Source organism: Staurois parvus, unplaced genomic scaffold (genome assembly GCF_062004578.1).
Source record: "Staurois parvus isolate SC_StPar_1 unplaced genomic scaffold, SC_StPar_1.0 ptg002573l, whole genome shotgun sequence".
In the NCBI taxonomy this organism is placed as follows: domain Eukaryota; kingdom Metazoa; phylum Chordata; class Amphibia; order Anura; family Ranidae; genus Staurois; species Staurois parvus.
Window position 1 is genome coordinate 13,958 of NW_028320369.1, and position 21,486 is coordinate 35,443.

Consider the following 21,486-nt stretch of genomic DNA (forward strand, 5'->3'; position numbering starts at 1 on the left):
CCTTGTTGCCAGAGTTCTGTCTCCTTGCTGGGTGCCAATTCCTGTGCCAGAGTCCTACCTCCCTGTTGTGGGCCTAGACTGTGCTACAGACTAACCCTCTTGTGGCCTACCAGAACTTGGTGATTCGTGTTGTGTGCCCCACCCTGTGTTACAGACTTAACCTTTTTTTCTGCCAGAACCTTGCTATACTCATCATGGGCCCTCACTATCACTCAATAAAAGTCTTGTGTGCCCACTGCTCTCCGTGTGTGTTCTGTCCCACCTACACCTCTGTCACATAAGTAAATAAGAAGAAAGGTTATAGATCTTGATAGTACTATTTATGGGGTTGGGGTGATCTCCCTCCTATCCTTTTTATGACTCTTTCCCCTCCTACCTCCTCCTCCTCTACCTCTATGTTTTTCGTTTTTCTTTGAACATGTTGCTTGGGAATTCCCTAAAAAGCATTCGAGTTGGTGTGTAAATCCACAGGAGTGGAGACTTTGAGTGTGATGAGGGGGGAGCCTCCTTTGGTAGGAACATCTATAGTCAAGGGACTAAATTTATTGGAAATGGCAACAGAGAAAATAGGGGTCTGATTGACTCTTACTGGATCAATTTGTGAAGGGGGAACCAGTAATGGTTATTAGTGTTGTCAGCCAGGGTCTCACTGGTGGGCGGTGGTGTCCTGGGGCCCACAACACCAGTGGATGAATCTGGATCCGTGCTGCTGGAGGGGGGCTTAATAATGTTGGAGACAGGGGCAGTAGCCCCGACAGTGGAAGTGGGGGGAACACGGGAGATGGAAGGCTTCTCAGTCAGATGTTTGGGGTGTTTGCCAGTACCTTGTATGGAGCCATGGGTCATTGGCAGGTGAAATTCTTTGTTACTGGTGGCCCTGTAGGATTTGTAGGTTTGGAACCCCATGATGGAATGGGGCATTTCCAATTAAAAATACATCCCTCTGTATAATCTTTCAGGTCCCTATCAAGCTTCCCTATTTTATTCTGTACTAGGTTATCTTCAAACTTCTTAATATTGCTGGTCAACACTTGTGCCCACCTATCAAAGAGACAGGAAGTTCTGAACTTATTGACTTCAATTCTTCTCTTAACCGCTCTAGCTCTTCTGCTTGTTTTTAGTTTCCTGGGGGTCATTGAATTTGTTAATGTTTTGCTTTATGATTGTGCTATTCTGTTATGACCTACAATTGAATACGGATCCCATAAGAAATAAAAGAAATATGTTTTACCTGCTCATGCGTGTTTTCTTTAAAAATGGTATATAATGTATATTACCAGTTCTCCAAGGGTATGCAAACTTTTTGGCACAACTGTATCACAAGTATTTAACAAAGTGCGGTAGCTTAGGATTTAGTAAGCCAAGCTACTGTTTATCCTATGCTGGGGTGAAATGTATAAAAGAGGACTTTATGTTTCCAAATAGTAGGGTAAAAAGGATTCTTTTACCCATTAAGCTTTATACTCTCTCACCTCTCTTCCTCAGTGTTCACATCCTTCTCCTTCCTGCTTTGATTTACAGAACAAGTTTCCTGTCAATGGCACTAGAGGGTTTTTGCACCCATTTTGCATTAGGGCTCATTCTCAACCTACCACTTTTAGAGAGTGCTTGCACCCAATTCAATTTTGAAATCATGGTTCAGGCACCACCTACCTCTCTGCCACTTGTTAAGGGTGATCAGGGATTGTATCAATGCGCACTACATGTAGCTACACTATTGATTTTGCACACGTCACAATGGTTTTGAAATGTGGCATAATATAACCAAAAACTTACAAAAGAAAAACAAGATTGCTGCACAGAAATATTCAGTAGATGGATAAATCAGCAGCTCTGGCACTTCTATCTTCTGATGTAGAAGTAGCATTAGGGGAACCCACCACAATAGCAAACTGCTGCAGATCCCACACAATCCCACGAAACTGACTGTCTCCTGATAGTTCAGTTTACCAATAAGAAGATGTGTTAATACCTGTAAATATGAATCATAGTTAGAAAATTAAATAATAAACATTAAACATATAGGAACCTAGTTTTTTTCTCCATATATTCTGAAGTAATTTCCCACGTTTATTAACAAAATATTTTTTCATCTGTTTATATTAGTTAAAAAATGCAGTTTTAAATAAAACTTAGCAGTAGTAGACAGGCCCAGAATGGGACACAAAATAGGCCCGGGCACTTTGGATTGAGCAGCCAAAAGCCCAGGGACCCTTGCCTCTGAGCTCGGTAGCGGAATGCTAGGGCCCAGTCACAAGAGCGACCTTTGCGACCCTGGTAATTCTGCCACTAGTGTCAGTAGGTTTTTATTTTTATTTAATTTTTCCCATTTTTATAATTTATTGTTTTTTTTATAGGCGAGTAAGAAAGAAAGGTTGAAAGAAAGAAAAGAAAGAGAGAGAGAAAAAGGAGCGAAACAGGAGACAGAGTGAGAAAGAAAAAGAGATGTACAGAAGGAGGGAAAGAAAGCAGGGGAAGAAAGAAGGAAGGAGGGAAAGAAGGAAGGTGGGAAAGAGGGAATGAAAGAAGGAAGGAGGGAAACAGGAGACAGAGAGAGAAAGAAAGAGAGACATATAGAAGAAGTGAAAGAAAGAGGGAAAGAAGGAGGGAAAGAAAGAAAGGTGAGAAACAGGCGAGAGAGAGGAAAAAAGAGACATATAGAAAGAAAGAAGGAAGGAGGGTGTGATGGGAGTCACTTTGGGTGGGGGGCCCATGGAACCCAGCTCACTTTGGAGAGTTGGGGAGACCCCTGTCTCAGCTCCCCATATCCCTTTTATGTGTAAGTCACCCTGTGCCTGTTAGAGGTACAGGGTGATCTGTCCTAATATTGTGTAGGCATGTCTAGGAGATAGGTGGGGTGGGGGTTGTGGATTGTTTGCTATTGTGTGGCTGCATCCTATTGTTCTATTGTTTGTCTTGCTTGGGAGCAAACTATTATGAGATGTATGTGTTAATGTATATTAGCTTAGTGGGGGGGGGGGTGTCTCCAGCAGCCCTCCCTCCTGATGGGACTGTCTGCTGGTGTGAAGTTTGAATACCTGTGTGTTTCTTGTTACTAAATGTAGATTGCCCCTCCCTGTGTCATTATGCAGGGAGGGGTGACTGTCCCTTGAGTGTATATATCTTGTATCTGTGTTGAAATAAAGTAGTCTACCTTCTGTATTACTTCAAGATTGGTGTCGTCTAGTCTTGTATGGTCTGCTGTGGTGTCTGTTGTCAGTGTTCAGACAGGGAAGTGGTAGTCTAACGGAAGTACCCAAGCGCAGGATGATAAATATGGCAAACTGCAGATAAAAAGTATCACTTGTGTTAAAATAACACTGGTCAAACTGGGAAAATATATATTGTGTGTAAAAAAATATATATATAGAGAGAGAGAGAAATATATACAGTATGTGTCTTACCTCTATATTTTACATATTTACAAAGATATAGCCAAATGAAAAGACCCATAGCTGAAAAATGTGCGTGAAAATGGCTCTGGAACTTAAACAGTAAATTCTAGTTAAGTCATTACCAAGTTTGCTTGAATTTCAGATCAAAAGAAAATCAGGAGCTGAATTCTGTAGAAGAGCTTTGTTAACTATATTGTAATTTTCTACACTGCTGGCAACAGCCAGCAAACTGTTGATTTCAGCGTATATCTCATGGAAATTATTGCTATTCAGTAACTCAGCAATGCTAAGTTGCAGTATCTTATGAAAGGGATAAATCTAAGTTAAGTTTAAGATAGATGCCCTCTGAAATTTTTTACATTCCTTTAACTATATTGGTCTGCTACTTGACAGGGTTATGGTACCACTTGAAGGGGCAGCAGAGCAATGTTTTCTTCCTGTTTTCTTGTGATGCTAGTGTGAACAATCCCTAAATGTGCTTTTCTAAGTAAAGTACCTCTACTTCTTTAGTAAAACAACCTCAGTGTGTGTGGTTCAAAGTAAGGCTAAAGGAGGGACAAACAGGGGCGGACTGACCATTTGGAAACTCAGGCACTGCCCGAGGGCCTGGGGTCAGTAGGGGGCCCCATGAGATGCCTCTGGTACCTTTTTCATAGGCTTTTTTGAGGCCCCATGATCCCCTATTGCCTGGGGGCCCCGTGAGTTGTCAGTCCGCCCCTGGGGACAAATATAAATCTTTCCTAAGTAAGCCTCTACAGTAAATTAAGACTAGATTCTTACAATTGCCCACTTGTGACTGGTTCTCTCTAAACATTTACTTATTAGATACACTTACTATATTTGTACTATATTTGGGACGCAGACCAGACTGCCCAGGAAAGCCTAAGGCAATTGGCACCGGGACGAGGGAGAGTGTTGTCTAATTGTTCAGGATCCCAGGCAAAGGGTAAAGCCTATACCCAAAGCCATTGCTACTCAATAACAGTATACAGCTTCACCATCTATGTCACCGCTGCAGAAAAGTCAGAAGGAGAGAGAGAAACTGCAAATCACCATCCACAGTGCTGTTTGCTGGAGCTGAGGAAGACACCCAAGACTGGTTTTCTATCTCTACCACCACTGGGACGCAGGACTGGTGAGAGGGCTGTCTGCCAATTTTTTACACTGTTGGCAGGAACTGAGTCAGGCTGACTGCTAAACCTGTTACAGCTACCTTTAGATCTTCTACTTTCTTTATGCTGTAGGACAACATACTATGCCCATGTTCAAGATAACATTGCTTCATTGAATGGTTCCTGTACCCAAACTGACTTTATTCCATCTCTGTTCCCTGAGCCACCTTACATCTGAGCCAAAGACTATACAAGTCTGCTAGTGCGCCTTAACTGGATGCAGGCTCATTAAACAGTATTAAAGTGCACCTGTGTTTAAAGGGCCCCAACAATAGCCGGCAGAAGAAACATCTTAAAGACTGCCCCTGTTTTAATGAACTTGTGCACATACCACTTCCTGTTGCTTATTTGTGCACTCAGGCTCTGACGGTGACCTTCAGGCAGCCCTAGGTATAGCATAACTGCCCAATGGAAACTTGGGCAGTATAGCTGCGAGGTGTATGCATATCTGGCTTTATTACTGCTCATTGTCACACACTGGGTGCCAGTGTTACAGTTTAAGCTCAGTGGCTTGTAAAATTTTGGGCTCTGTGGAGTTGTCAATTGCTCTGTTATGCCACGTCTACAAACATCTCTGTAACTTGAATCCTCTTTACGTCATCACTTTCTTGTTACACTGTTTAGACTTTAATAGGCTTCAATAGTCTAAGTTTGCCATTGAACCCTGGTGACCATTTATTCAAATTAGCATTATTGCTGGGTGCTGAGTTTACAGTGATTTTGCTTGTGATGTCTAGTGATTGTGTATTCAGCTGGGTGTGTCAGAGGGGGTGAGGTTGTTGGGAAGGTTGAGGCCAGGATCAGGGATATTTCTCAACCAGCGGATCCATCGGCAGTAGTGTCACACTTGCAATATATTATTCAGCAATGGCACTACATTGCAGACTAATGTCAATGCAGCCAAACAAGCACATGCACATTCTAGGGTCGGAAACTCAGTAGCTTATCAGAACATTTTGGGAAATCATTGGGATATACAAGACCTAGAGGAAACATAAAACAAGGGGAAGATACAAACCCCATCTGTATATTGTACCTGGTGTTAACAGTGATCACTTACCATGTTATTATAATCTATGTGCTGGTTTACCTCATTCATAGCTGTAACAGCAGCTGCAGTCAAAGAAAGTATTCGACCAGATGACACTTCTTCTTCAGGACTTTCTGTGTAGGACATTATCACCACCCCAGTCATGCAGAAAATAACAGCAACAACCTGCAGAATTGGATTTGTAACTAACTTTAGCAAATAAAGGTCCTAATAGCTGCTGTATTGTAAAATATCTAGAATCTAGAGAGTAGATGTATTAGCTGTTATAAAATAGCCAGTTTTAAATTGTCAGGATGGTCTTCTTCCTAAAATGTCAATTGTCTTTCAGTTACTAATGGCTAAAAGCTCAACTACGGGCAATAAAAAAATACCTTTCTATTTCCATCCCCTCTAGCCACTCTACAGTTTTTAAAAAAAAAAACAAAAAAAACAAAAAAAATCTAAAAGACCCGATTTCTTTCCTGAAGAATGAGTGATGTGACAGGCCAGATCCTATTTTTTTCTATTTTGGTCTGTAGTGTGGGAAGGTATTTTTTACAGTTCCCACATTGCTTCCTAGTGACATGGGTACTGTTCATTGGCTGACAAAAGTGTCCATCACAGGGGCCATCACAGGGTCTTCACAGTGTTCTGTAGTCTTAAAGGTACAATGTCATGATATCACAATGTAAGTGGTGGCTTTTGTCTGGATGCACTTTGTATGGACACTTTAATTTAGTTCTATATGCTAATATTTTGTTTATTTATATGGACACTTTAACCGCTTCCCCTCTGCACTATAGCAGAAATACTGCTACAGGGCAGCAGGGGTGCACAAAATCACGTATATATACATGATTTTGCAGTTCTGGGTAGGGGGCGTGCGCCCTACCTCCGCGACCATTCGCGGCCTCGGCTGTCAATCACTGGGTCCCGGCCGATGATTACTTGCCGACACCCGGTGATCGCCGATTACTTCCCCATCGAGTATTACTGATGGGGAAGAGAACTATATGTAAACAATACAGTTCTCTCCCCTGTCAGCCCCTGCACATTGCTTTGTATAGCTCTGCATAGCAGATTTCATTTGGGAGCAGCATTGCATGACGGCGCAATTGTCAGTTAAAATAATGCAGCGCCGTAACGCAAAACATGGCCAGGTCAGGAAGGGGGGTAAATCCTCAGGAGGGCAAGTGGTTAATTTAGTGTTATATAATGTCACTTTGTTTATTTCACATTATTCTATGAAAGTATGTCACATGTTAATAATTAAATTTTTATTAGCGCTGCTTTTTGTTTGCACAACTCTGTGTTTTTTAATAACTGTATAGGTTTTTATCCATAATATGTTCACATTGCAGCCTTAAACTGCAGTAAATAAGTATAATGCACTACAACTTTAAACCTTTTTTGATTTGTAACCCCTAATGGATTCCTCTCCATTTATCATTTAATATGTGTTCTATGGGTTATAATACTGCCCTCTGTACATCCTGTAAACTGTAAGCACTCTTGGAACAGCCATACGAATACTGTTGTGCTAGGTGTAAGTGGGTTGCTCATCTGAAATATCAGGTTCAGGATCTAAATAAGCATCTTGCAACACTGAGAAGCACTGACAACTTGGAAATCAGTTTGGCACACTCAGCAAGTGGGCGAAGGTGGGCAAATACAGGAACCTAAGGTAGAACCAGGGCAAATACAGTTAGAAAAGGGAGTAGAGGGGAGAGTGTCAGGGAGTGCTAGTCTTGAATGACACACCCTAATAAATATATATTTTTGCCTGATATTTGGGAATGTATGTTTTGGAGAAGTACTGCAGCAGAATATGTTCCCTAGCAACCAGGGGAATGGATATTGCAGTGAGAAGAGTAAGAAAAGGGTAGCAAAGGAAAGGCATTGATGGAAGTGTTCTAAATTATTAGATATTTATCAGTGCTTTGACCCATTTGGAATGACTCATCACCCATTTTATTAAATTGTATGTGGAAAGGGGGTGAATCATAGATGAATGTTGGATGAGTTTTGAGTGAAAACAATGAGTATACCTCCAGAATCTTGTTTCCTGGCTGCTTAGATGAACAGGCTGTTTGAAAGAGCTAGGGAAGACCCAGCATTCAAAGCAAACATTGGCACCAGCTAGAGGAAAAATAATAGGTCCTTAAGAATTATTTTAGTGAATAAGAAAACTCAAACCCAAGACCTGCTAAGTTCTGTTTTCAGAAATACTTCAAGTAGCATTGTGCTACACCTGAGAGACGGTGAGATAAGTGACTGAAAATGTGGTGCAGGAAGGAGAACTTTTATGGAGAACTGGACTGACTCATCATTTGGGTTGTTCTAGGCTAGGGACAAGCTGCATCTTAATAGGGGATGTACAGATATGTTATGAGAAGGATTGATTAGAAAGCTATAGGAAATTTTAAATTACCATCTGGGGAGAGGGGTGTACAATTTAGAAAATGTCAGCAATTATTTATTATAACCAAGGAGAAATGGGAGTATAGCAAGAGTTATATCAGACATTTTTGTAACATTTGCCTCTAAATGACTCCATTTTCATTTTGATGCATTGAAATCAAATGGAACTCAATTAGAGCTAAATTTCAGCAAAACTTTCATTTCCTGATGAACTCTATTATAACAAAATCACTTTGTTCATACCAATTATTGAATGACTGTTGCAGCTAAAAAAAACCCCTCCAAATTTTACAAGCATATCTACTCTAAGAAGAAGATATCTGATATATCTAAAATATAACTTGGGAACATTTTGTATAGGACAAATTAGGAGCTGAACTGAATAGTATAGTGAAGAGAGATAGTCAATGCTGCCCATTTTATGCTACTGGCCAAAAGGAGGTGCATTTACATAAAATAAAATGCAATATTATTTTTTAAATTAAGCTAAAAAGATTTTCCCAAAAACATGTTATTTGATCATTCAAGCCTTATTTTAAACAGGTTTCTTAACCACTTTGCAATGTTTTCCAGTTTTTTTGCAAACGTTAAAATGCACAGTTTAGGCCAGCAGATTAGGTAAACCCTCAAACATTATACATTTTCTAAAAGCAAAGACCCTGGAGAATAAATTGGCGGTAGCTGTGATTTTTAAAAAAATATCACATGATATTAATACATGTTTATAAAATGCAATTTTTCTGTAAAAATACAAAATAAAAAAATAAATAAAAACCAAAATTTACCTTTAATAACACTTTGACTTTTGTTGCTATCACATAGTGGATCAATAGTCCACTATATGGTAGCATACTGTAATGGTCTATTACCCCCTGATGTTTTTCCTGCCCTCTGCTAAAGCGATTGGACACTGTGGCCAGGGAAAGTGACAGCCTAAACCGAAAGTGAAATACAAATACAAAATAAAAAATTCATTTTAGTGCACCCAAACACAGTATGTTACCCAATTTTAAGTAAAAAAAAGATTAGTTTGGGATATGTAAATAGATACCCAATGAATTAAGCCTTAAAATTGCATACATCTGTGAAATGGTGACAACTGTGCCCAGAATTGGGCAATCATGAATAATGGCCATAGAATTATTGCTCTCACGATCACATGTGATATGTAACATGTAGCACAATCATTGTTTTCATACATACATACTGTATGTTTCCTACATACTGTATGTAGACACACAGTTTTCATACTGTATGTAGGCACACAGTCTCCCCCTAAATGCAGTTATGTTCTTAAGTGCTTCTATGTGTGGGCAGGGACTTTAAAAATATATATACAGTCTATATTTTTTTTTATTAATATTTATTGTTTCAACTTTTTTCTTTCTACATTTAATGTACTTCTAAAGACAAAGTGTTTTTACCTTAATGCATTCCCTGCATTAAGGTAAAAAAATATTTTATTGTTTTCTGTTCTCCCCCCGTGTGAAGTGGAAGACAGGGGAGAAGAGGTCCAGCGCTGTGCACAGCTTCATCTCTTCTCCCCTCTCTTCCTCTTCACACAGGACTCAAACAGCAGCAGGAGCCATTGGCAAGCGACTTGCTAGGGAGGCACACAAAGAAGAGGGGGAGTCAAGATCGCTGGTAGAGAGGCTGCACAGAGCAGGTGAGTATGACATACCTATTATTTTAATACAAAAAAAATTTACCTTTAGTAATGCTTTGACTATGTTGCTACCACATACTGGGGCAATAGCCCACTATATGATAGCATACTGTAATGGTAGGTTCTTTTTTACTTAGACATCAGGGGTCTATTACCCCCTGATGTCTTTTCTGCCCTTCGCTAAAGCTAATGGACACTGTAGCCAGGGAAAGTGACAGGCTAAACCAAAAATGACATAATATTCCTCTGTGTCCATGAGATCAGCACAGGGATGTTCTGGGTTCCCTCCGTTCCTCCCGCCAACACTGGCCATGCCAGTCCCGGGTCCGCAGGTGGGAAAGCAGTGTCCATGATACATCATGAGATGGAGGGTGGTACCTTCTAGTGAGATCAGCACAGGGATGTTCTGGAAGTGGTCACTTTCACTTGAAAGCCCATTGTCTACTGAACAGCAGCTGGGACTGTGTTTTAAATCACAGTATACCAGCCACTATTTAACAGCACTGGAAGACAAGTGGATAAGAAAACAGATTTTTCTGAATATGCTGTAATGTTACCTACCTGAGGATCATGCCAGCAACATAAATTACTGATGCAGGCTAATAATGTTAGGAAGGCCATACATTAACCAATTTTCTCTCTTTCAACTATGGGTTGAAGGAAAGATATTTGCTTGATTCCCCCATCAACACCTTCAGTGTTGATGGGGGAATCCCTCCTGTGGAGCTATGGTATTGGTATTCTGACAGTGGAAAGTTTCTCAGCCATCAGAATACAATGATCACTGCTTGTTGCTGTAGCGGCTGGCAGTGATCACACGAAAAAAGCCCAACAGGTTGTTTGTACTGAAGTCAATTAATAGATTTACTTCAGCACAACTAGCCTGCCCATGCATGGATTGAAATTCCAGCCACATTTTGATCCATCTATTGTCAACTTTAAGCCACTGCCTTGCAATTAGCAACAGCATTACCAGCTCCTCCAGTTGATTGTTGGGCTTCTTATCTTCTTAGTAGACCTGATAGGGAACCCAGAATCCAACTGCAAGAGCATGTGTGGCAGGCTGACCACACTCCTGATTATTGTGAGGCAGTGTCACTGGCAGGATCTGCTGGTGATAACCTTTGCAACACATTCAATAAATGATTTGCTTATGAAAATTGTATTTAGTGATACATGCTATTGAACATAAGGAACAATAGATTTTGGGTTTACTGACGCTTTAGCTCCCATGCACACTGGGCGTTTAACCCCAGTGCATGGGCTCTGGAGTTTAGCTCTGGGTGGAGGGCGCAGTTATCTCATTCAGCCCTGCTGCTGGCAGTCTATCAAGCTCTATGAGAGGTTGACAGCTGCTGCAGCCAGATCAGGCACATAGTGGTACAAACAATTAGGGCTGAATGCCCTGAAATGCAAGAAGTCACCATTCCGGGCATTTGCCCCTGGGTGTACACTGCCTTAAACTTTAATACTGCTAGGTGTACTGTTCATCACTGTCCAGCTGGCAGCTTCTCATAGAATTTGACAGGTTGCTGGCAGCAGGGCTGGATGGGTTACCCTCCACCTGCTGCTAAGTGCCAGAGCCCCATGCATCAAAAGCTAAATGCCCAGTGTGCATGGAGCCTATAAGGGACAGGAAAAAATGGACAAATCTCCCAATGAAGTTGCATACAGAAAATTTCCTGTTTTCCCGCTGTATTCAAAACTAAAGAAAAATTTGGCAAGAGATGAGCTTTAACTAGATTGCATCCCTGCATTCAATATGTAGAATGGTAAGCTAGAACAGTGATGGTTAACAGTGACAGTGTTATAAGCAAAATGTGCTATTACTCACTCTGGCTCCCATGAATTGCTCCCTTAGTATGGTCCAAGAGAGAAGGTAACAAAAAGCCTTATTGCAGGAGTAAAGAACTGCTACTTCCGAAGTGCATAGTCTAGGCAGAGCAAGAAAGTAGAAGGAGAGAGCTAGAAGAGAGAAGCTACAGATCGGGAAGATTCTCTTAATGACCAGGGCAGCTGTGACGCTATAAAGACCAAGAGTTGTCCAACTAGAAAAAAAAAAAACAAAAACAGATACAGAAGTGAGGTTATATAATTCAATAACAGTGGCAGGAGTTGAAAAAAAGCCTCAACATGGAGAGGTTAATTTAGTAAACATAAGATCCTAGTATTTTTTTAAACACTGATTAATGTGATTTAGCATTGTACTTACAAACATCAGATTTAATAAGACAGAACTTATCAAAGCATAAGATAAAATACCAGCCTAAAAGGAAATGTATAGTCTAATTCTTAAAAGTGATATATAAATTAACAAAACTGGTTGGATTTAACTAATGTTTAAAAGCATTTCATTTTTGTACACCCTGTGAATTCAGAATTTTCTTTTATTGTGATTTTTTTTTTTCATCCTGCAGAAAGGTCAGCTATGGTTTAGGAGACTAAAGCTAAACTCTGCACACACCACCCCCTGGGCCATCGTTAACGTGGGGTAAAAGGGGGAGCTGCCTGGGCCCAGCCTTTGTTGTGGGGCCCAAAGTAGCTGCCCCTTAAGCGTGTGCTGCCTGCAAATTAGGGCCCCAATGTTGGCACCACAGAGCGCACGGGGTACACTGAAGACATCACTGAATTCCCCAGCCAGCAGGGAGAGGGCGGGGCCAGGAGCTCCACTGACCCGGCCCCATGCAGCCTGTATGCTTGGGAAGGAGCTGCTATAGTAGGAGCTGAGATCTGAGTGGGAGCCCTGCCCCCAGAACCCGGCTGGCCAGGTATATCCTTTCCTCCATAGACTGCCTGTGGACTGTTATACCAAATCCTGAATTGTTGTTCACAAACTGTAAAACTGCGTATCGCTGAAAGGTCTCTGGTCATCTCCTGTAGTATATCCGCAGTCTCTGGTCATCTCCTGTAGTACATCTGCAGTCTCTGGTCATCTCCTGTAGTATGTCTGCAGTCTCTGACCTTCTTCGTAGTATGTCTGCAGTCTTTAATCATCTCCTGTAATATGTGTACAGTTTCTGACCATCTCTTGTAGTATGTGTATTAACCACCTCCCATCCGGCCGTTGTATATAAACGGCCAGACGGTGGCAGTGCAGGGTCGGGTGGCCGTTTATAAACGGCCTCCCCGCCCCCTGCTTGTGCTCGCTCCCTGGGAGCGCGCAGCACCGCGATCCGGTGCCCGCTGTGTCCTTCGGACACAGTGGAACACCGATCGTCAGACGGGACCTCTGTGCGAGGTCCCAATCATGTGATCACTGATTGGCCAATCAGTGATCACATGCAGAGTAGTAAGCAAGATGTCACTTCTGACATCATTGCTTACTAGATGTGAAATCTGTGAATTATCACAGAGGTCACATGGTACAAGGCTATTCACAACAGCCTTGTACCATGTGATAAGCTGTGACCAATCACAGCTCACACAGTAGTTCTCAATGGCTGCATGAATGCAGCCAGAGAGAAGGAGAAATGATTGATTTTACAGCCTTTATGGGTGTAAAAGCAATCAGTGTAGAAAAAAAAAAAAAATCTTCATCACCCCCCACAAGTACTACAGTGTCACCAAGGTAACACTGTACTGCTAGGGTGACAGTATGTAAAAAAAATGTTTAAAAATTATTATTTTTGGTTATAAACTAATTTGGGTTATTTTTATTTTACTAAAAAGATAACGGAATAAATTGTAGTCAATATTTATGATGAAATATTATTTATTTGCAAAATTTTATAAGAAAAACTTTTTTTCAAAATTTTTGGACATTTTCATTTAAATAGCAAGAAAAATTAAAATCCCAGTGGTGTATGTCTGGTGATGAGGGTAAAAAACAATAAAACATAAAAATCTCCAAGAGGTATGTGCTTGAAAGGATTGCTAACTCACAATCAAGTAAATGAAGGGAGAATGGTCATTTGCTTTCCATTACTATATCATTTCCGATTCATGTTTTCATTAAACTTGGAAGAATGAAATTCAGAAACTAACAAAAATGTTATTTGTGACATCTTTAATTTTGTTCCAAGGAGCCGTTATAAAAAAAGCGCAGGAAGTTTTTCAATTAATGCAGTTGGAATGTTATGTTATACTTACCTGCTCTGTGGGGTTCCTTTGCTGGTGATCTTGACTCCTCCAAGTGCCCCCATAGCAAGCACTTTCTGCGGGCTCAATTCGTAGACAGATAGATACAAACAGCATGGCTCAGCCCCACCCCCTGCTCCCTCTTTATATGATTTTACTGCCAAAAGCAGTAGCCAATGGCTCCCACTGCTCTCAGCCAAGCCAGGAACAGCGCTGGATTGATAGAGGACTCTACGGGTGGGGACTGGGGGCTGGGGTCACTGGTATTGGAAGTTTTTTTTTTCCTTAATGCAGAGTGCATTAAGGTAAAAAAAAACCCTTTTGCCTTTACAACCACTTTAACATGTGTAACATTTTCACATGCAGCACAATAGAATAATCCATTCTGTCATGATGATGGCATTTCAGGAAATTACAGTTTGTATGTAGCCTGCCAGAATAAGCATTACACAGCTATTTTTTGGTAAATAGAAAACATTTTAGTTACGCCTTAGAAATCTTATTTAAGAACATATCAGACAATTAATGTAGAAATGTTTTAAATATGCAATATTAATTGTAACAATCTGTGCAAGTAAAATAGATTTTAATAATTCAGTAGATGCTAGGAAAATAAATTGTACCAGACCTAATGTAAGACCATTTTTAAAACTATGTTGACACTTTTTGTGTAATTGATACCTAACAGCAGAAATACCTTTCATGGAAAAGTATGCACTAGGCTTCCTCCAGTGGCCAAATAGCCTTGGCAGAAATCACGTGACTACATGTCTCAGCTTTTGCCAATATGACTAACACTGGAAGGAGCCCAAAGCAGCTTTTTCTGTTTTTCTGTAGGAAGGATGAACCACTTTTTATTCATCCTAACAAAATTTTAAAATCCTAGCAAACATAACTTCAAGTTATTATTTAAGTGTAGGTCTTACAGGATTTCTAGGGAACAGAACAGGATTGCTAGCCCTGCAAGACTGGACCCAACCTCCCAGTGATTAAAGTAGACATATTACAGTATTTCCCTCCCTTAGGGCCCTTCCTCCATTACTAAATTATGTTTGTCACTTACTGCTGACAGTAAGTTCATAGTTAGCAGTGGCTCTCTACAAATAACCTACCTTCTCCAGTACTGTAAATACTCTCAGTCTGGTAAAACTGCTCAATACTGTCTTCTGGTGTATGCTATTCAGAAACTGGTATTAAGTAGTTATTCCTGCTGCATATGTAGTTCAATGATCCAAGGCATGCCAATACAAGTTAAACTCATCAACTCTTATACTACTTTTTTTCATATACTACTAAGCTTTCTAGACCCATCGGTTTATTTTTGCTTTAACCAGTTTCACTATACCCTATAGCAGTATGTCAGCACCTGTGGTAGTGAGCTCTTTGATCCACAACTTGGGGGTCCCCAGGGTGCGGAGTCTAAGCCCAAACCTGCTTGTTCACCAGGGCCCCTGATGGTGGGGATGGACTTGCAGCAGACTGAGACCAGGTACACCCAGTTGAGGTAGAGGAGACCGCTAGCAGGAGCAGGGTACAACGGGAGTAGACACAGGAAATCCAGTAGGCAAGCCAAGGTCAGGACAGGTGGAAAACTAGCAATGTCAGAAACGAAGCCAGGGTCAGTACACAGATAGACTATATAGGAGCAATGCCAGGAATGAAGCCGGGGTCGGTACACCGATAGACTATAAAGGATTCTCAGTAGAAACACAAGGGAGCTCCGACAACAACACCTTCCTCAGGCAAAGTGGGACAGACTGAGCATGTCTTAAATAGACAAGCCAGCTAGGAGGCGGCCCAGAAAGTGATGAAAGGGAAGGACATAAAACCCAGGGAATAGCAGACGACGCCCACAGGTGAGCACAGACAAACACACGTGAGAAATCAAGAATAGCAAGGCGGTAAGAAAAAACACACAAGAAGCTGCAGGCTAACTTGTGACACAGCATTACTGCTACAGGGCGGCTCTCCTGTGCAAAATTACACATACACACACATATATATATATATATATATATATATATATATATATATATATATATATATACACACACACATACACGTGATTTTGCACTTCTGCCTCAGGGGGGCGAGCACACTCCAACGGCTGATCGCTTCTGCTGTGAACTGTCACAGCAGGGGCGATCTGCATGTGCAGGCGAATGGATCTTCGCTGCCACCTGCAAATAGTCAGGCATGGAGGAAGAACACACCTGTGCCTATGTTTACATAGGCAAAGCTGTGTAGTGACAGGAGAAAGTGATCCATTGTGTGTCCCTGCAGAGCTGGGAACAGGATCCATCACTTCCTTTTGTACCTGGCCATCTAGTGTACACCAAACACATAGCTAGGCACACAGTTAACCCTTTGATTACCCTAAATGTTAACCCCTTCCCAACCAGTGTCATCAGTACAGTGATCAGTGTATAATTTTAGCACTGATCACTCTATTAGTGTTACTGGTTCCCACAAAGTGTCAGTTAGTGTCAGTTTGTGTACAAATGTCCGACGCAATATCGCAGTCCCATTTTAAGTCACTGATCATTGCCATTACTAGTAAAAACAATTTTAAAAAATTCTAGTATATGTCCCATAGTTTGTAGATGCTATAACCTTTGTGCAAATTAATCAATATAAGCTTATTGAGATTTTTTTTTACCAAAAATATGTAGCAGAATACATTTTGGCCTAAATTTATGAAGACATTTGATTTTTAAATTTTGTTTTTATTGGATATGTTTAATAGTAGAAAATAAAAAATATTGTGATTTTTTAAAAATTATCTGTCTTTTTTTGTTTATAATGCAAAAAGTAAAAACCGCAGAGGTGATCAAATTTCACCAAAAGAAAGCTCTATTTGTGGGAAAAAAAAGGATATAAATTGTCAATAAAAGTAACACAGCACCATATCGCAAAAAATGGCCTGCTCAGGAAGGGGGGTAAGTCTTCCAGAGGGCAAAAACTACGCACGACTACTCTCCTAGATTGTAAGCTCGAAAGAGCAGGGCCCTCGAACCCCTCATGTATTGTATTGTTACTGTCTTGTCTCATGTTCTGTCCCCCTTGCTACTGTACAGCGCTGAGCATACCCTTTGGCGCTATATAAATACTGTATAATAATAATAATAATACTCCTTAATACAGGTTTACAGGATTGGTTAAAAAAAGCATAATATTCACTTTAGAAAAATGTTTTCCGGTAGTTTGAGTATTAATTTTTCCTTAACGCATGCACATGCTACATAATTGCATGACACATACATTATATTGCCAAAAGTATTGGAATGCCTGCCTTTTCACTCACAGGAACTTGAATGGCAAACCAGTCTTAGTCCATAGGGTTCAATATTGAGTTGGCCCACCCTTTGCAGCTATAACAACTTTCACTCTTCTGGGAAGGCTGTCCACAAGGTTTAGGAGTGTGTCTATGGGAATGTTTGACCATTCTTCCAGAAGTGCATTTGTGAGGTCAGGCACTGGTGTCTGAGAAGGCCTGGATCGCAGTCTCCACTCTAAATCATTCCAAAGGTGTCCTAGCGGGTTGAGGTCAGGACAGTCAAGTTCCTCCACCCCCAAACTTGGTCATCATGTTTTTATGGACCTTGCTTTGTGCACTGGTGCGCAGTCATGTTGGAAAAAGAAGGGGCCATCCACAAACTGTTCCCACAAAGTTGGGAGCATAAAATTGTCCAAAATGTCTTAGTATGCTAACGCCTTAAGAGCTCCCCTAACTGGAACTAAGGGGCCAAACCCAAACCCTGAAAAATAATCCCACACCATAATCCCCCCTCCACCAAACTTTACACTTGGCACAATGCAGTCAGGCATGGCCTACCACTTGGTAGCTTAGTTGCTGTTGTTCCCAGTTGCTTCCACTTTGTTATAATACCACTAACAGTTGACCGTGGAATATCTAGTAGAAAGGAAATTTCACGGATGGACTTATTGCACAGATGGCAACCTAACATGGTACCATGCTTGAATTAATTGAGCTCCTGAGAGCGGCCCATTCTTTCACACGTGTTTGTAGAAGTAATCTGAATGTGCTTGATTTTATACACCTGAGGCCATGGAGGTGAATGGAAAACCTGAATCAAATGTTTTGGAGGGGTGTCCCAATACTTTTGGCAATATAGTGTATATGTTTTTGATAAAAGGGAAAAAAATTACCTTCCATTTTGCTCATCACGTCCCCACATTATAATACGATACAATACAGGAGTTATGGTGTATGCTACGAGGCAAAGCCAGGCCAGAAGCACAGGATTACTGCCCTTTTGGACTGCAGCAGAGGCAGTGTAGGTGCCACAACTCCAAAGGGAGGTAGTTAAAGTAACTGTCAATATAAAACGTCCAATGTTAAGCCAGAAGGTTGATTCCAACTCTGAAAAGAGAAAAGACACAAAATTCCACATACAGTGTGTAAATTAGCAAATGATGTGAGATCCATTTTTATATTCTATGAACTTACATAAACTGCCTTGAAGAAAATTAAATGTAGAAAAATAACCCTAACTTCCTCCACAACTATGAACGTAATGTTGTCTTGAGTAACAATGAAATGTAACAAATAAAATGGGGAAAGATAAAATAAAACATTAGTGCTAATGCACTTAAAAAAGAATTTCAGCATCTACATCTCTCCTTTAATGCACTACACAGATAATGAAGCTGTGTTTTGCATTCAGATAAATAAAATCATGTGATAGTCTAGCTGCAGAAGAAGTCAAAGTGGTGTAGCTGAACATTAAACAATTTGTATGGAAAGAAAATAAACTATTTTATAATACATACTAAGAACAGTAAAGCTACAGGAGGCAGTCACAGTGTAAAGTTAAGGTGGTTTATCTTAATGCATTCTTTGCATTAAGGTAAAAAAATATTTAGGCATCACTATCCCCCCTCACCTCCTCTTATACTTACCTGAGCCCTCACTGCATCTAGCGCTGAGCCTGACTGCAGATCATGTAATTAAGTGTTCTTGCATGGCAAGACCACTTATTGTTATCTCACATATATATTCTTATTATTATAGCCAAATTTACCACCCTAACTCCTCCCACAGTTTTTACACTACATAGACAGTAATATACCGAAACATGCGGATTGTTCCCGATTGGTGTGCTATTAGTTTGTGAAACATTTTGCCTAATGGTTCACGAAATATCAGCGTTTTTGTGATGAAATTGGTCCTATAGGAATGAATGGCAGAATGTTCAAAACTAGAGTGTGAGCTGAAAAATCAGGATATGATTTCTAAACTGCCATCACTCCCTCATTTTCAAGCCCACCTACACAAATCTTATATCAAAACGTTCAGCTATCCCTGCTGCCATTAAAAATGTCCACGGCTAAGCCATAGTCCTGATAGTTTTCACAATATGACCATTTGTTTGCAACTCATGCCGCTCATTGACATTCATTGAAACTCCACTCTAGCCACCTCAAATTTGAAGATCAATATCTAAACTGCAACTGTGCCTTCATTTTTAATATTTCAGAGACGTACTATGCATCGAAATGTAGGTCTGGGTCTTGTGATTCTCAAAATATAAAGCTCTTCGGTGTAGGATTTATAATTTTTAAACTACAACCGTTTGAAGATGGCAACCGCCAGTGAAGTGAGCAAGTTGAAGCAGTTTGTTTTTAACCGCTCTTCTCTGCCCTTGCTGTAGAGTGAGTTGCCATAGGAACCCAGGTGTGTGAGCAGGCAGCAGAGTGACAAAAGCTAGAGTGTGAGTTGTAGACTACTGGTGGAGGCAAGAACACTTCACACAATTTCCACAGAAATTGTAGCTTTTCTAGTTAATTCTACTCCTTTCGAGTTAAAAAATTGGTGCCATTCATGAATAGAATCTTTATCCACAAGCCCGTCACAAATGGGAACATCCCATTGTAATCACCTGGGAACCATTTTTTCTTTAATGTAATTCTCATGGGTGGCTAAGGCAGGAGGGATGTTTTTGTTATTAAACGATGTTGCTCCAATATAATTTTCAAGTCAGGAAAGTTAATTGTCTTCTCATTTATCTCCCAAGTGAGTACAATATTTTTCAATACAGTTAACTGTGATGGATATATACCCTGCAACAGTTGTCACCCCGTACTTCCTGGCCAATGAACGTCCCCAAAGGACAGTTTATTAGACTGAGAAGAAATTGCACTAGAAAGGAGGACTATCAGGACCAAGCAAAAATGATTGGTCAGAGATTTACTGAAAAATGCTATGATGAATCATTTATATATGATAAAATACATGAGATAGGGGAAATGGGTAGGGAAAATTTAATTAAAGATGTTTCTAAAAAAATGGAGCAGGTTACTGACTTCCCTATTATTTTGGACTTTGGCTTACAACATAAAAAGATAGAGAAGATTTTTATAAAGCACTGGCCAATTCTTATGGCGGATAAACATTTATCCAAATATTCACCGACCAAAGTTTTTATATAGGAGAGCTCCTAGGTTGCGTGACCACATAATTAAAAATGTGGTTAATCCTCCAAACAAAAGTGAGTTTTCTTTCTTTATGGGTAAAGGATTTTTTTCGTGTAAAAAATTTTATGGATGTACAAGAACAAAAGGGATTATTCGGAAGAGGACTAGTTTTAAAGCAACAAGTACAAATAAAGAATACGCAATTAGAGTTTTTATTACATGTAAAACAGAAGGGGTAGTTTATGTACTTGAATGTAGTTGTGGGATACAATATGTTGGACGAACTAAAAGGCCTTTATGGAAGAGAATTAGGGAACATGTTCAAAATATCGCTAAAGGGTTCAAAAACCATAGTTTATCAAGACATTTCGACACTGTGCATAACAAAGATCCTTCGAGTTTACTCTTTTGGGCTATTGAGAGGTATCATCCCCACTGGAGGGGTAGTAATAAAGTCTGGGTCTTAAGTCAGCGAGAATCTTTTTGGACATATGAAATGCAGACGTTTTATCCATCAGGGCATAATGTAGATTTTGATTTAAATTGTTTTATTACCAATAATAAATATTGGTTTTATCTGTTTTTATAGGCTTTTTATTAACCACTTTATTATTTTATGATTATTGAGCAATAACATCAGTATTAGTATGTAATATATGGAATTTTTTTTGTTTGGTGGTGATATATTTAGTGACCTCTAGATGGGGCTGTATAGGATTATAGGATTTTTTACAACCTTTTTTAAAGTTTTTTATTATTCGTATTATTTAGTTTTTTGAGTGTATAATAAACTTAATGTAGTTTAATTATGTTAAAAAGTCTTTGTTCCATGTGTAATGTGACATCCAGCGATGTTGCAGGATCTACAGAGTGGAACAGGACTGGTAGTCATGGTTACCTAGATGCATTTAAGCGTGTGAACGTCACTGTGTGGGCTTTCCCTGATGAAGCCACGTGGTTGGTGGCGTAATGCGTTGGGCGGAGCCTAGTGACGTCATTGTCGGATTTTTACGGAGCAGGAGTTTTAAATTCTAAATCGATCTGTTACTGCTTCTATCATGTGAGTAACACTCTGGAACAATTTTATGTGAAATTAAACAGTATTACACTATAGGAGATGTCCTCTGTTCTTTCTGTATGTGGAGTTATGCTGAGAAGAGTTCCTTATATACTGTCATAGAAGGGGTGCCAAACATCAGCTCTCTGCTGCCATGTAGAGCATCTTTTTGGAATTACCATGCTTGGATGACCTGTATTAATTTATAGGTCCACGGTATGAGGTGAGCA

At 40.2% G+C, this 21,486-nt stretch overlaps 1 protein-coding gene across 1 annotated transcript; it reads right to left on the bottom strand.

Annotated features, from left to right (window-relative positions):
• Nucleotides 1–1,776: 1,776 nt before the first annotated feature.
• Nucleotides 1,777–21,107, bottom strand: LOC149430627 (solute carrier family 35 member F4-like; the record flags this gene model as incomplete). Its single annotated transcript, XM_089666177.1, has 5 exons — nucleotides 21,098–21,107; nucleotides 17,932–18,145; nucleotides 11,519–11,732; nucleotides 5,658–5,783; nucleotides 1,777–1,972 (listed from the first exon to the last, which is right to left on the bottom strand). Coding segments are annotated over exons 1-5 (760 nt in total), but the record flags the coding sequence as incomplete, so codon positions are not given.
• Nucleotides 21,108–21,486: the final 379 nt, after the last annotated feature.